Here is a 12,998-nt window from a genome sequence, read left to right as displayed (position 1 = left end):
TCTTTATGAATTTTAATATCTATTATTTATTTTGTTTTTCTGAGTATGTATTATAATTGACTATCTCAAAAGAGGTAAGGAAGTTGAAACTTTTTTCTTTTTACACATAACTTTAATTGTTAACTTAAAGGTGAAATAGAAAGTTAGTACCCTAACTAGGATTAAAATTCTCCATTGTTCAGACAGATGTGTTCCTTAGACCTTAAGCAACGTAATCCAATGAACCAAATGGCATAGACGAATTCCTCTTTTACGCATCTTCTAAAACTGTTTCCTTTCTTCTTTTCTGAAGATTAATTTAGACCTAATAGTTTTAGGACCTAATTGTTTAGGACTTAGTAACTTATAGTGTCACTTGTTTTAAAAAAATTGCCACTTATTGTAAGGATATACCTAATATTTAAGTCATCTAATTTATTTCTTACTTGCTTCTCTATTTTCTAATTGTGAATGTATTGAAAACAAAAGTGTGACAGAAATAGCATCTAGTCCATATGTTCTCTCCTGAAACAAAAATTTCTGCCTGGAAAAATCCTAAAAACTGTTACTGATTTTTTGACTTACATAGCAGTGTTCTTTAAACTAAATTTGGCAACTGTGTAATTACCCTTCTCTCTAGGGAGAAAGTAATGAAGACAATAGTCAATAGGAAGTTAAATGGTCATTTTCAGCTTTTAAGCCTCTATTATTGCCCAGTTGCATTCAGTACAGAGAGAATCCACAAACATCCCACTTTATAGCCAGAATGTTGAAAACCTCATGCTTTTGTCTTAAAGGAAACTTCTAGACCTGTTAGAATTTTTGGTTTAGGGGAAATACCAGATGGAATCACTTTTCTAGGATTAGGTCTCGTATATTCATAATTACCTAATATTTTCTGGACCTTAACATACCTTGCTAAACACACACTGAGGCATGTTCACTTAGTAAAAGTCCATTTAGTAAATGCTTATTAAATATCATGGATGGTTATTAAGGATCAAAAATGTATGAGGCTCTGGAGGTGCAGAGGCTAATTAGGCATAAGTTTTTATTTCTACCATTTAGTAAAAGAAAAATCTATGCTCTACTAAATGCAGAATGGCATGTTGTTACAATAATAAATGTTTAGAGGGAGCACACAGGACAGAGGGGTTAATTTTGAGTGGGGGGTAGGGTGGAGATTGAGGTCATGAGAAATTTCATAGCAGAATTATGAACTGAGTCTTGAGAGAAGAGTAGAGGTAAACAGAGGTAGAAAGAGAAGATAAAGGATTTGCAGGTGTGTGTATGACAATGGCAACCAATGCAAGAATTGCAAATGGAGGGGCACTTGGGTGGCTCAGTCAGTTAAGTGTCTCCGTTCAGTTCAGATCATGATCTCAGGGTCCTGGGATTGGGCCCCGCGTGGGGCTTCCTGCTCAGTGAGGAGTCTGCTTCTCCCTCTGCCCCTCTCTCTCAAATAAATAAATAAAATCTAAAAAAAAAGTTACAAATGGAAATACAGGTAATTCAGTTTTTCTAGTACTCAATCTCAGGGTGTTGGGTGGGGGTTAAGGGGAGATGTGAGACCAAAGATAAGACTGCCAAAGTGAACAAACAAGGGCTAGATCATGGTCAGAAGGGGAGGGGAATTGGCAGCTTACATTCATTATTAGCAATTTGGAACCATTGAGGTGCTTTAAAGTCAAAGTTGATGTCATCAATTTTGTTTTTTACAGAGATCATTTGGCAGCAGAATGTGGAAGTATATGTGCCAATCTTACTAGCTCTGTTCACATACCCGACCAGACATGTCCTTTCCTCAAACTCTGCAAGTCACATCCATTCTCTAACTCCTAGTTAAGACACTAACTCCCCTCTCAAACCTTCTTCAATTAACTTCTTGCCTCACTCCCACCAACACCAGAACCACCACCACCATCATCATCATCATCATCATCATCAAGTCTTTCTTCTCTGAACACCCATCCCACTCCATTTGTACCAAAATTAATGCAAATGTTCTACCTTCAGTTTTATTGTTAAAATAAAAATCTTGAAATACTCCGTGTTACTCCGAACAGAGTAATGCTCAGTTAATGCTATTGAAAAATTGAATGGTTATTCCTTAGAAATTTAATTTTTTTATATAATTTTCTTGGAATTAAAAGACAGTAAGTTTGTTCATGAAGCTTAGTTTTAGAAGTCTAGATTTCACTAAGAATGGTATGAAATATTTCCATAGTCAAAATAGCTGCTCTCTTTAATTAAAGAAGCCCCAATTTTCAGTATTACTGGTCTGTTGTGATAATGAGCATTCTCTATGTACATGTAAAGGATAATAGTGGTTTGCTTATTCTTTATCTGAAAAGAGATTGTAATATAGAACACAAGTTGAGCTAGAAGGCACTTATCTAAAGCACATGATACAAAATGCATGATATAATATTCTTTGGTTTGAATTAGTAAATTAAGGGTAAAGACATTTTATTTGGTAGTCAAAAGTTCTTGTATTCCAAAGTTAAAATGATAATTACTTAAATTATTTAAATACTTATTCTTTGTTCAAATGGCATAGGATATATGTTGTTATAAAGAAAATGGTTATTTCCCCCATAAGATAAAGAAAATTTAATGGACACATTTGAGAAAAATTTCCTAGAGCAACTTAAAGGCAATAATAGCAGAAAATGAGAGGATACGGGCGACAAAGGTTAGAATAGGGAGAAGGAAGTTTCACAACATGATTCACATTTCTCAAAACAATTTTCCCTAAATTATCAGTGTTTGTATTTTATATAGCCATATTTTAGATTCATTAAACAAATCATTCAACTCCTGTTTCATTACTTTTATTTTTCAGGGTGAAGATGGTTTTCCAGGATTCAAAGGTGACATGGGTCTTAAAGGAGATAGAGTAAGTAAGAAGAAAATTCATACCAGAACATACACTTATGTGTGTGTGTGTATGTGTGCACATGTGTGTGTATATTCCTATAATTAAATATAGCAAGCACAGGATAAATAAAAATGTTCATACTGTCTGAGATTTTGCTGCTTTGGTTTTTATATGAAGATTAGACATACTAATTTTTGTGGACGTAATATAGTCTTTCAGATTTTATATTAAATTTCCATGTGTCTTATAGCCTATGTGTGTGTGTGTATACAAAGTTGAGTAGTACCGTTTATGGATATTTTCTAAATTGGTGATCAAATTGCTTAAAAGAAGTAGATTGATAGATTTCTTATAAATTTTGTAGGGAGCTGTGTTGCTTGGGTACCATATATTTGCAACTTTCTTGAACTTCCATTATTAGTGATCTTGAATTTTTGAGTGTAAAGATGGTATACTTTTTTTTCTGGTAATGAGTGTCTAGAAAACAAACAAAAATCTGAGTTACCCAAAGTAAGCTAAGCTAAGTGTTTTATTGGGAAGATTTATTTTATATCTAACTCAATAATACCTAATATCAAAGAAGCATACTGCCGGATATTTTTGTTTCCCTAAAAAATATGTAATGCCTGTTTCCAGAATGGGGGCAGTAACTTACACATTTCAAGGTGAAAACCAAAGTCTAAAATGAAGACATTTTTCTTGTGTTCCAAACAGTGATTTCCAAAATTGCTATTGTCAGAAAAGAAAATTACTTTTTCCTACTAACCTGCTAGGTTCTTAGGCTGGGGCCCTGTAAAATTAGATTGACAAGAGACAGATTAACAAGAGAAAAACAAACAAGTTTTCTAGCATGTGCCTCACGTTTACACACGGGAACGCTCCATGATAATTAACTCAAAGGGGTGGTTAGAATTTGAGTTCATATGGCATTTTAGCAAAGGAAAAAGCGACATGACAAGGAAAAGAACTTTGAGTTTCTAGGGCTGCAAATTGTGGGAAGGCAGATACATGGAAAAGTAATGGTAGATAAAAGCTAGTTAATAAAGTTCATTGTATAGACTCCTCTGGTGTCTGCTGTTGGCTCCAGACCAACAAGTCTAGCAGTCTCCAGTGATTAACTTTTGTCCTTTCTTGTAGAAAGGGGAGGAAAGGCACCTTTGCAAATCTGTATCTTGCTTTTAGCACCTTCTCTTGCTTCTGCTTCTTCTCACTTGCCTTCAACTCAAAATAATCTTCACACCCACATGGCATATTTTGGGGTTGAATATTCTGCCACCCTCCACAATCTAACCTTGATTTTTACTTTTTTCTTTAGCAACAGAGATATATTAAAATTACTTTAACATGAAACATGGTAACATCGGACTTTTGTAGGTTTTCAAATGTCAGACTATATTCAGTTGTTTATTTACTAATGGAAAGATTGATAAAATCAAAGATCTTCAAACCTCTTTGTCCTAAATAAAACATGCGTAAACAAATGAGGAGTTGAAGAATACGACTTTTTGATAGACTGTACTCTCTGTTATTCAATCTCTAATATATTTAAATTACAAGAATGTTATTACTCTATTTCAGGGAGAAGTTGGTCAAGTGGGTCCAAGAGGAGAAGATGGCCCTGAAGGACCCAAAGGTCGAGCAGGTCCAACTGGAGACCCTGGTCCTTCTGGTCAAGCAGGAGAAAAGGTCAGTGAACAACTTTAAATTCCCAGGTGCTCTTGCAGATGATGTTTCATTGTCATTTAAAAATATTTTTAGTCATCCATGTCAGAAATCTGGAGGATTCTATTACTTTTCAAGCATATCCATATACTGTTAGGAGTATAACCATTAGATGGCTCCATTTATCCTTTTTCACTCTCCCTTGTTGCCCGTCCCCTCTGTTCTCCTTGGCTATGCAGAATCAGCAGCTCTTCAAGCTCTTGCACATTAGAGGTTGAAAATTTGAGTGAGAGTAACAAAGGATCAAAGAATCAATGAAAGATGGTCTACTTACTGTTTTGGAAGAAGTGGAATCATCTTTACTCCTCGAGCCAAAATGTACACTTTCTGTTTTTTTCACATAAACATGCATTTTCACAGAGCAAGTGTTTTTAAAAAAATCCTGATGTCCAAGCCCAACTTCAAGAGATTTTAATTTTAGTCTGAGGTTAACCCAAACATCGCCATGTTTTAAAACATCCCAAGTAATTCTAATACTCATTGGTTTCAGAGCCATTGTGCTATATGCAATATGTCAAAAAATATTTTCAACCATTACATCTACATTTACATATAATATTACACAACATTGAAGTTATGCCTTCATTGAGTATTTAGTGATGTGATGAACACTTTATAAAGGTAGCTACAAAGTTAAATTAAAAAGGAACAAGAAATGTCTGTGACAGGTGTTATCCTATTACACTAAAGGATAATATAAATAATAATTATTTCTTGGTGGTATAATTCAGATGATTTCCTTCCTTTTAATATGTATATCTACTTTCCAAATTTTCCGTATTGAGCATGCCATTATTCTATAAAGTATGGAAATTCCATGCTACTTAATAAAATTTTAACCTCCCTTCTTGCCATCCTGTCTCAGAAGAAAAATGTATGAGGATCATACAGGCACTGTGACTAGATAAGTAAGAAAAAATTTCCCCATGTCATTAGGAATCCTGACTAGTGGTTCTTCTACAGTTTCACCCTCCCAGCTGCCAATTATGAACTGATGAATAATGTCATTGTGTTTAGGCAGGAGAAGGAAAGAATGGGAGAAAACAAGGGCTTACAAGGCCTTCCACTTCAAGTACTCACTTGTCAATAGTTTTAGACTATTCTGGACCTTCCTCTCATCCTTGCTCCACTTGATTTGTATAAATGATCCCACCACCTCTTCAGAGGTATCAGGACTTTATTCCACAGTTCTTCATTTTTAATATTTCTTTTTTTTCCATTATTATTTTCCCTTTATCGAAGTTCCCTATCCCCATATTGAAAATGCAAACAAATTTTCTGTCTGGATTTATTTTGAAATAACTCTAAAGTGAGTAAGAGTTTAAATGGTAATACAGTAATTAACATAGAACGCAAAGACTTTATGATCATAATTAGAGAATTTCATTAACCTTGAAATCAGTGGCATAAAACAGATATGATAACTTAATATATCCAAAGGGACATCATTATAAGCCTATAAGCCGCTTCTTAGGGCTTGTTTGCATATTTTCCATCTGAAGGCTGCTTCCCTATACAGCGTTGATCAACTCTAGTTCAATCTCTAATAACAAGGTCATAAACTATATCCCTGTTTTCTTGCTTTCATTCATCTAGTAAAATATTTATTGTTTATAGTGTTACTGCTCAACTTTTACCATTGTATGTAGTAATTTGGATTTGTTTTTGTTTCTGTTCTTATTTTGTTTAAATGTACATGGAAAGTAATGATACCATGTGCTTCCTAATGTTTAAGAGTTTTGTAAATAATATTTTATATATGAAGTGTGTTTTTGTAAAATCTTAAGGAAAATACGTCAAAGTAAAATTCCACAAACATATTTGATTCACTTCATGCAACTTAATTTAATTTTCTCTTTACTTGTATTTTTAAATTAATGCTTTGTTCCAGGGGCAACTTTCTCAGTATAGTGTTTTAACCTTCTTGGTATTTCTTACACATCTTTGGAATTTGGTAAAGGTAATCTACCATTTGTTTTAGCACTTTAAGAATGAAAGGTAATCTCATTGCACTAGAAGAAAATTGTGGCGCATTTAAGTCTTAACCCGCAGGAATTAACACTCCACAAAATCATCACTATTTAGCTGTAGTTTGCAACATTTGATATATCTGATAACCCAGATTTATCCAGATGTTTGAATAAAAGAAGAAACGTTGCTCAAAAATTCGGTCAGAATTTCTTGTATAGTTATTTGAACTACAGTGAGAAATAGTTAAATAACTCATGATTGCTTGCTTTATATTTACTGTGAGAAATGAAATAATTTTATCAAAAAGATTCACTTTAGTTGAGACAATAACAACTAAATGTAGTTCTAACTACATCAACTAACTTTAAATAGTTTTAATGTTGAAAAAGCTTAGGCATTTTCTTTGTTCATGCTTAAAGAGTTCAGAAAGAGTCCTAGAATTCTCTTTAGCTCAGGGTTCTGTGTCCTCAAAGAAGGCACTGTCACTTAAAAGGTAAGTTAGCAAACATTATAGAATTAGAAATATGTCCAAAACAATTTTCCCTATTCAAATGAGGAAATATAATGTAAGTAAAGTATGGTGAAAACTTGCAGATCTTCCTTTTGAGTGTTCAGATATGTATTTCTAACTTTTAGAAAAATGACTGAACTCATCGTTGATACTTAATTCAACTTAGAATTCTTATTTGTTATTATTTTTTTTAACTTTAGGGGAAACTTGGTGTTCCAGGATTACCAGGATATCCAGGAAGACAAGGTCCAAAGGTAAAACAGTTAGGTTGATTTTTTCTTGATTTTGTAGAAATTAATCACAGATAATTACCTTTCAGTTTGTAACATCGAGATGATAAATCCTTAAAATATAATTTCACAGGGGAAAGACATGGGGTATGTTGGTGCCTGGTGTGCAGGGAGCTCAGAGAGCCTAGGTGATTATGGATTGGAGTATTTTAGCAGACAGCGTCATGAAAGGAAGGCATAGTCAGCTACTTCCTTGTTACTGGAATAAGGACTATTCCAGGGTGACATACTAGTATATCTAGAAGTTATAATGGGGATGATAGGTGATGGAGAATAGCTTTTGATTTCATTTCTAGTACCCTAAGGGTTGGAATTGCCACTTGCTTTAAAAAAAAAAAAAAGAATTACAATACATCTTTCATCATCTTTATTTTCCCTCATTTCCACGGTATTTGTTTCCTAGGGCTACTGTAACAAATCTCCACAGACTTGGTGACTTAAAACAATGGGGATTTACTCTTTTACAGTTCTTGAGACCAGAAGCGTAAAATCAAGGTGTCAGCAGGGCCCCCAGTCCCTCCAAAAGCTCTAGGGGAGAGTCTATCCTTGCCTTTTCTAGCTTCTGGTAGCCCAGGGCAGTCCTTGGCTTGTGTCTGCATAACTGCAATCTCTGCTGCCTTCACATAGCCTTTTTTTTTTTTTCTATGTCTTCTCTTCTGTCTCTCTCTTTTTTTTTTTAAGATTTTATTTATTTATTTGACAGAGATAGAGAGAGACAGCACAAGTAGGCAGAGAGGCAGGCAGAGGGAGAGGGAGAAGCAGGCTCTCTGCTGAGCAGGGAGTCCGATGCGGGACTGGATCACAGGACCCGGGGATCATGACCTGAGCTGAAGGCAGCCACTTAACAAACTGAGCCACCCAGGCACCCTTCTCTTCTGTCTCTTATAAAGACACTTGTCTTTGCACTTAGGGACCACCTGGATAATCCAGGATGATCTCATTTCGAGATCCTTCACTTAATTTACACCTATGAAGACCTCTTTTTCCAAATAAGGCAACATTCACATTCCAGAGATTTGAATATTGGATATATTGATTTAAGGCCACCATTCAATCCACTACAGAACTCAAGTGCTACTTTTAACTCTTTGAAATATACATATTTTAAGCATAAAAATGGATGGTTTTAAAAATATATTTACTTTGGTGTACTACTTTTCCTCAAGCTAAACATAAAACTTTGTCAAGTCTGTACTTCATGCGTTGACTACTTAATTACAGTGGTTAAATAAATTAATATATACATTTTTGTTATTACTATTAAGATGGGTATACACCCATGAGATTATCTATCTATCTATCTATCTATCTATCTATCTATCTATCTATCATCTATCATCTCTTTTTCATCTATCTCTCTCTGACCCATTCAGGCTTGACAGGTATAGTACATGAGGATAGATCCTAGTTATATAATAATCCCCAAACATGTATTTATTAATAAGTTTCACAGATAATCACTGGGAAACCAGAATGTCCTTTCTCTTGACAAATGTGAACTACATACACTTGTGTTTGCTCATTGTCATGTGATGACACTATATTAGGCTTGCCACGTGGCTTTGTTTTATAACTTTTCATTGGGTTTCTAGAAAGTACGCATTTCCTTGTATAGTAGGAGGTAAACATAATGCTTTGAGACCTAAAATGAGATTCATTTCATTTGTGATTTAAGAATAACATGAGCTTTTGATTTGGATTTCCCTGATGCTGAGCGATGTTGAGCACTTTTTCATGTGTCTGTTGACCATTTGGATGTCTTCTTTGGAAAAATGTCTGTTCATGTCTTCTGCCCATTTCTTGATTGGATCATTTGTTCTTTGGGTGTTGAGTTTCATAAGTTCTTTATAGATTTTGGATACTAGCCCTTTATCTGATATGTCATTTGCAAATATCTTCTCCCATTCTGTCGGTTGTCTTTTGGTTTTGTTGACTGATGGAACACTACATCAAAAAAAAAAAAAAAGCAGTTGGTGTAAAAAAAAAAGAATAACATGAGCATCATTTAAAGGTTTCTAGCTACATTTAGAACACTGATTAGTAAAAAAAAAAACACTGATTAGTAAGTTCTACCTTTTAAATATTGTCTCTGATACACTGCCCAGTTTCCTAGCTACCTTCCTTTCAAATGTCAAGCATTTTCGAAAGAATTATGAGTAAAAAAAGACATTCACTGCATAACCCATAACCCACAACCTTAAGCTATCCTTAGATTGCTTGAAGAGTTCTTGATCTAATTACAAAGTTGAATTGCAGTTGTGGTGTTTTGATTTAAAAACAGAAAACTGTCCTATTACTTGAATGAACACAATATTCTTTTATTTGACATTCTTATTTTCTTCTGTTTTTTTTTTCCTGAGACAATACTCTGTTCAATATTCTTTGAGTTATTTTTATTAACAAAATGCACCAGAATGACTATAGAGAAATGTTTCTTCCTAGAGGAATCAAACATTTTTCTTTACTCTTTAACCAAAATGTCTGAAACTCTGGCTTTTATTTTTTTATATTATCTTTCTTCATAACAACTTTTTTTATGATCAAAAATGATTTATGTTTCTTGGTTCTAAAACAAAAAATAATGGGCTCATCAAAGATCAAAGATAGATTCACATTTTTTCCCTATGTGGAAGCTAATGAATTTTGAATAGATTTAAATCTATATTGTACTAAAAGTGAAATTTGGCTGCTGATCTCTTTTAAGCAATTTAAGGACTATAATTAAACAATATAATTTATTTAATATCTTTCTAGCAATATAAATCACAATGGGTATTTGAAAATTGCACCACTGTAAATACTATAAAATGATAGCTACTTCAAAAAGTAAAATCTATTTTAACCTAGGATTCTTTGTATTTAAAACAGCATTCAAATAATTTTGTAACCTTCACAATTGGTGAGTCAATTTCACCATTAATCTTTGACTTTTGGGCATTTTGTTTGCTGTTTGTTCTTTCCATTTAAAAGCATTATAATGCCTTTTCATGGAAATTATATATTTTGGTGGTAACCCCTTATATGAGAAAAGAGGAAGAATATGCCCATATATTATAAACTGTTTAGTTGGTGGATTGGGCATTTTTGTTATTTTTTTATAAGTTGCTTAGAGCAGAAACTATGTAAGAAAATAAGTTTATTAAAAATTAAATTGATGCATAGAGCAATTTGTTTGAATGGAGTCTCTATAAATATGATTAGTTATTTATTCTACTCAAGACAGAAATGAATATTTGTTCTCAAATAAAATCTGATAGACTAGATTATTTCCATATTGGATTATACTTGCTTGTCAAATTCCTAGAGTAGTCACATACTAATGCTCTACCAGATCTAACTAACTGATTGTCCATAGAGAAAGAGCAGTGGCTTTGAAATCCCTTTAAAAAATGTAATTCGCAGACATTATTTCCCCATTATGTGAATATTACATGTCCTAACAATTGTCCTCAGGTGAATCACATAGTAATCTCTATAGACATGAATTAGAATATATTGGGAAATGGATCATAAGAAGAAGGTTAGCAGTGCATACTACGGTTATTATTTTGATCATCAGCTCCCATAAGGCTTCACATATGATTTTCCTGATTTGTGGAGGAAATACAATTGGTATCTGTTGTATATATCACCTGGAGAAATTGTTAAAAATGCAGATTCCTGGATCCTACTGCCAGAGAGATAGATCCTAAAAATATGGAATCACTCTGGATTATTTCAGTATGGAGGGGGCCACATATCATTTGGAGAAATATTATTTTAGGGGTAATTCAATCCAAATGAATGGATAAAAAAGCAGGGAATGTATTCAAGTGAAAGAAGGCTTTGTTATATCTCCCTTAACATATGGGGAAGTTTGTAAAATCTGAGTGTCTACTACTCTTTGCTAGATACTTTACACATTATTGCATTTAATTTATATAGTGGTCTGAATAAGAAAAGTGAATATTTGGAAGTCCTCCCACACTTTCCAGAGTCTCATAGTTAGTAAGCTGAGGAGAAAGGATCTGAACCTTAATCTGTTCTATTTCATAATGCAATGATGAGGCAAACCAATCACAGTCATGTTCAAAGGAATCTCTGAGCAGATGAAAATCTGGACATAGGCACAAGGTGAAATGGGAGAATTATATTCCATCTGTAAGATGTAGCTGTTTGGGGGCGCCTGGGTGGCTCAGTCGGTTAAGCGACTGCCTTCGGCTCAGGTCATGATCCTGGAGTCCCGGGATCGAGTCCCGCATCGGGCTCCCTGCTCAGCGGGGAGTCTGCTTCTCCCTCTGACCCTCCTCCCTCTCGTGCTCTCTGTCTCTCATTCTCTCTCTCGCAAATAAATAAATAAAATCTTAAAAAAAAAAAAAAGATGTAGCTGTTTGTGGATAAAATGACATGATGTTTCACTGTGCTTATTACATCTCTAAATAACCAGTATTTATTGTTATCTATTATTATCATTTTTATACCCTGCCTTCCTTTATCCTAACCTCCCACAAATTCAAAGTGCCTATAAGATGTGCGTAAGTGCCCTCATTTTGTAGGAGAAAAGACTATGCTCAAAGAGGATAAGTAATGTACCCAACTTACTTAGGTAAATGTATGATAAATGTAAGTCTTGGGTTTATGTCTTTGGAATTTCAAAAACAGGATTTTAATGCTGGACTTTCTGACTTAGACTCTCAGCTAGATCTAACCACATTCAAACATCAAACAGGAAAGGAGGAAGATTTTTAGTCTTTATGATTTTATTTAGTTCTAAAGGTATAAAAATAAACTAAAAAGTGGTAAGTATACAAATGTAATAATGTTAATTCAGGAAAACTGTTTTATAAAATTCCTATTTTAACATTTAATTATTCATGCTCATGAATGTAGAGTTGTAAGTCAAAATTATTGCATATAAAATGTCCTTTTGCTATTTTCTAATGTGACAGATGATAATATTTAATTATTTTAAAGTTAAAAACTAAAATCTATTCTATCAATTCATGCTTTCAATGCTTCCAGGATTTCAGATGTCCCTGTAAGTTCATTTTCAAATAGATGCATAGAGGTTGTATGGTATCTTAAAATTCTATTTCTGATTTAAGTATTACCAGCTTGTGAGACTGTTTGTTCCAAAAGGCTTACAGCCTATGGCTAAAAATGTTAGTTACCACGCTCATTGTTTCTTATTTTTGTTTTTGTAGGGTTCCACTGGATTTCCTGGGTTTCCAGGCGCCAATGGAGAGAAAGGTGCACGGGTATGATATATAAGTGTATTGCCCTGGACTATGGAATATAAATGTTCTCGCATGAGTGCCTATCTCTCAGCACTCCACTCACAGTGGACTGTAATTTGCTGCATACTGAAACTATTTGAACTGTCTTTGGCAGGGTGTCGCTGGCAAACCAGGCCCTCGGGGTCAGCGTGGTCCAACGGTGGGTGCCTCGATTTAAAATCATGATTCTTATTTTTTAGTCTGGATTTAATTTTCCAAGATAATTGTCTTCAGAAATAAAACTGATCCTATGCTTTTGGATGTGCTTGGCACAGGATCAGTTTTCATCTTTTGCTCTCCTGTGCAGGGTCCTCGAGGTTCGAGAGGCGCGAGAGGCCCCACTGGGAAACCCGGCCCGAAGGTATTATGAGTACTCGTTCCGTTCCATT

At 34.2% G+C, this 12,998-nt stretch overlaps 1 protein-coding gene across 1 annotated transcript in view; it reads left to right on the top strand.

Moving 5' to 3' along the window:
- The window catches only part of COL11A1 (collagen type XI alpha 1 chain), a 196,795-nt gene that overhangs the window by 96,872 nt on the left and 86,925 nt on the right, over nucleotides 1–12,998 (top strand). The window contains exons 28-33 of the mRNA XM_081817102.1: nucleotides 2,825–2,878; nucleotides 4,439–4,546; nucleotides 7,265–7,318; nucleotides 12,538–12,591; nucleotides 12,725–12,769; nucleotides 12,917–12,970. Coding sequence (XP_081673228.1) covers nucleotides 2,825–2,878; nucleotides 4,439–4,546; nucleotides 7,265–7,318; nucleotides 12,538–12,591; nucleotides 12,725–12,769; nucleotides 12,917–12,970 — 369 coding nt within the window. The remainder of the gene's footprint in view (nucleotides 1–2,824; nucleotides 2,879–4,438; nucleotides 4,547–7,264; nucleotides 7,319–12,537; nucleotides 12,592–12,724; nucleotides 12,770–12,916; nucleotides 12,971–12,998) is intronic.

The sequence above is a fragment of the Leptonychotes weddellii genome, chromosome 4, assembly GCF_054177405.1.
Source record: "Leptonychotes weddellii isolate Sample4059 chromosome 4, ASM5417740v2, whole genome shotgun sequence".
Taxonomy (NCBI): domain Eukaryota; kingdom Metazoa; phylum Chordata; class Mammalia; order Carnivora; family Phocidae; genus Leptonychotes; species Leptonychotes weddellii.
This window is presented reverse-complemented; position numbering and strand designations above follow the sequence as displayed.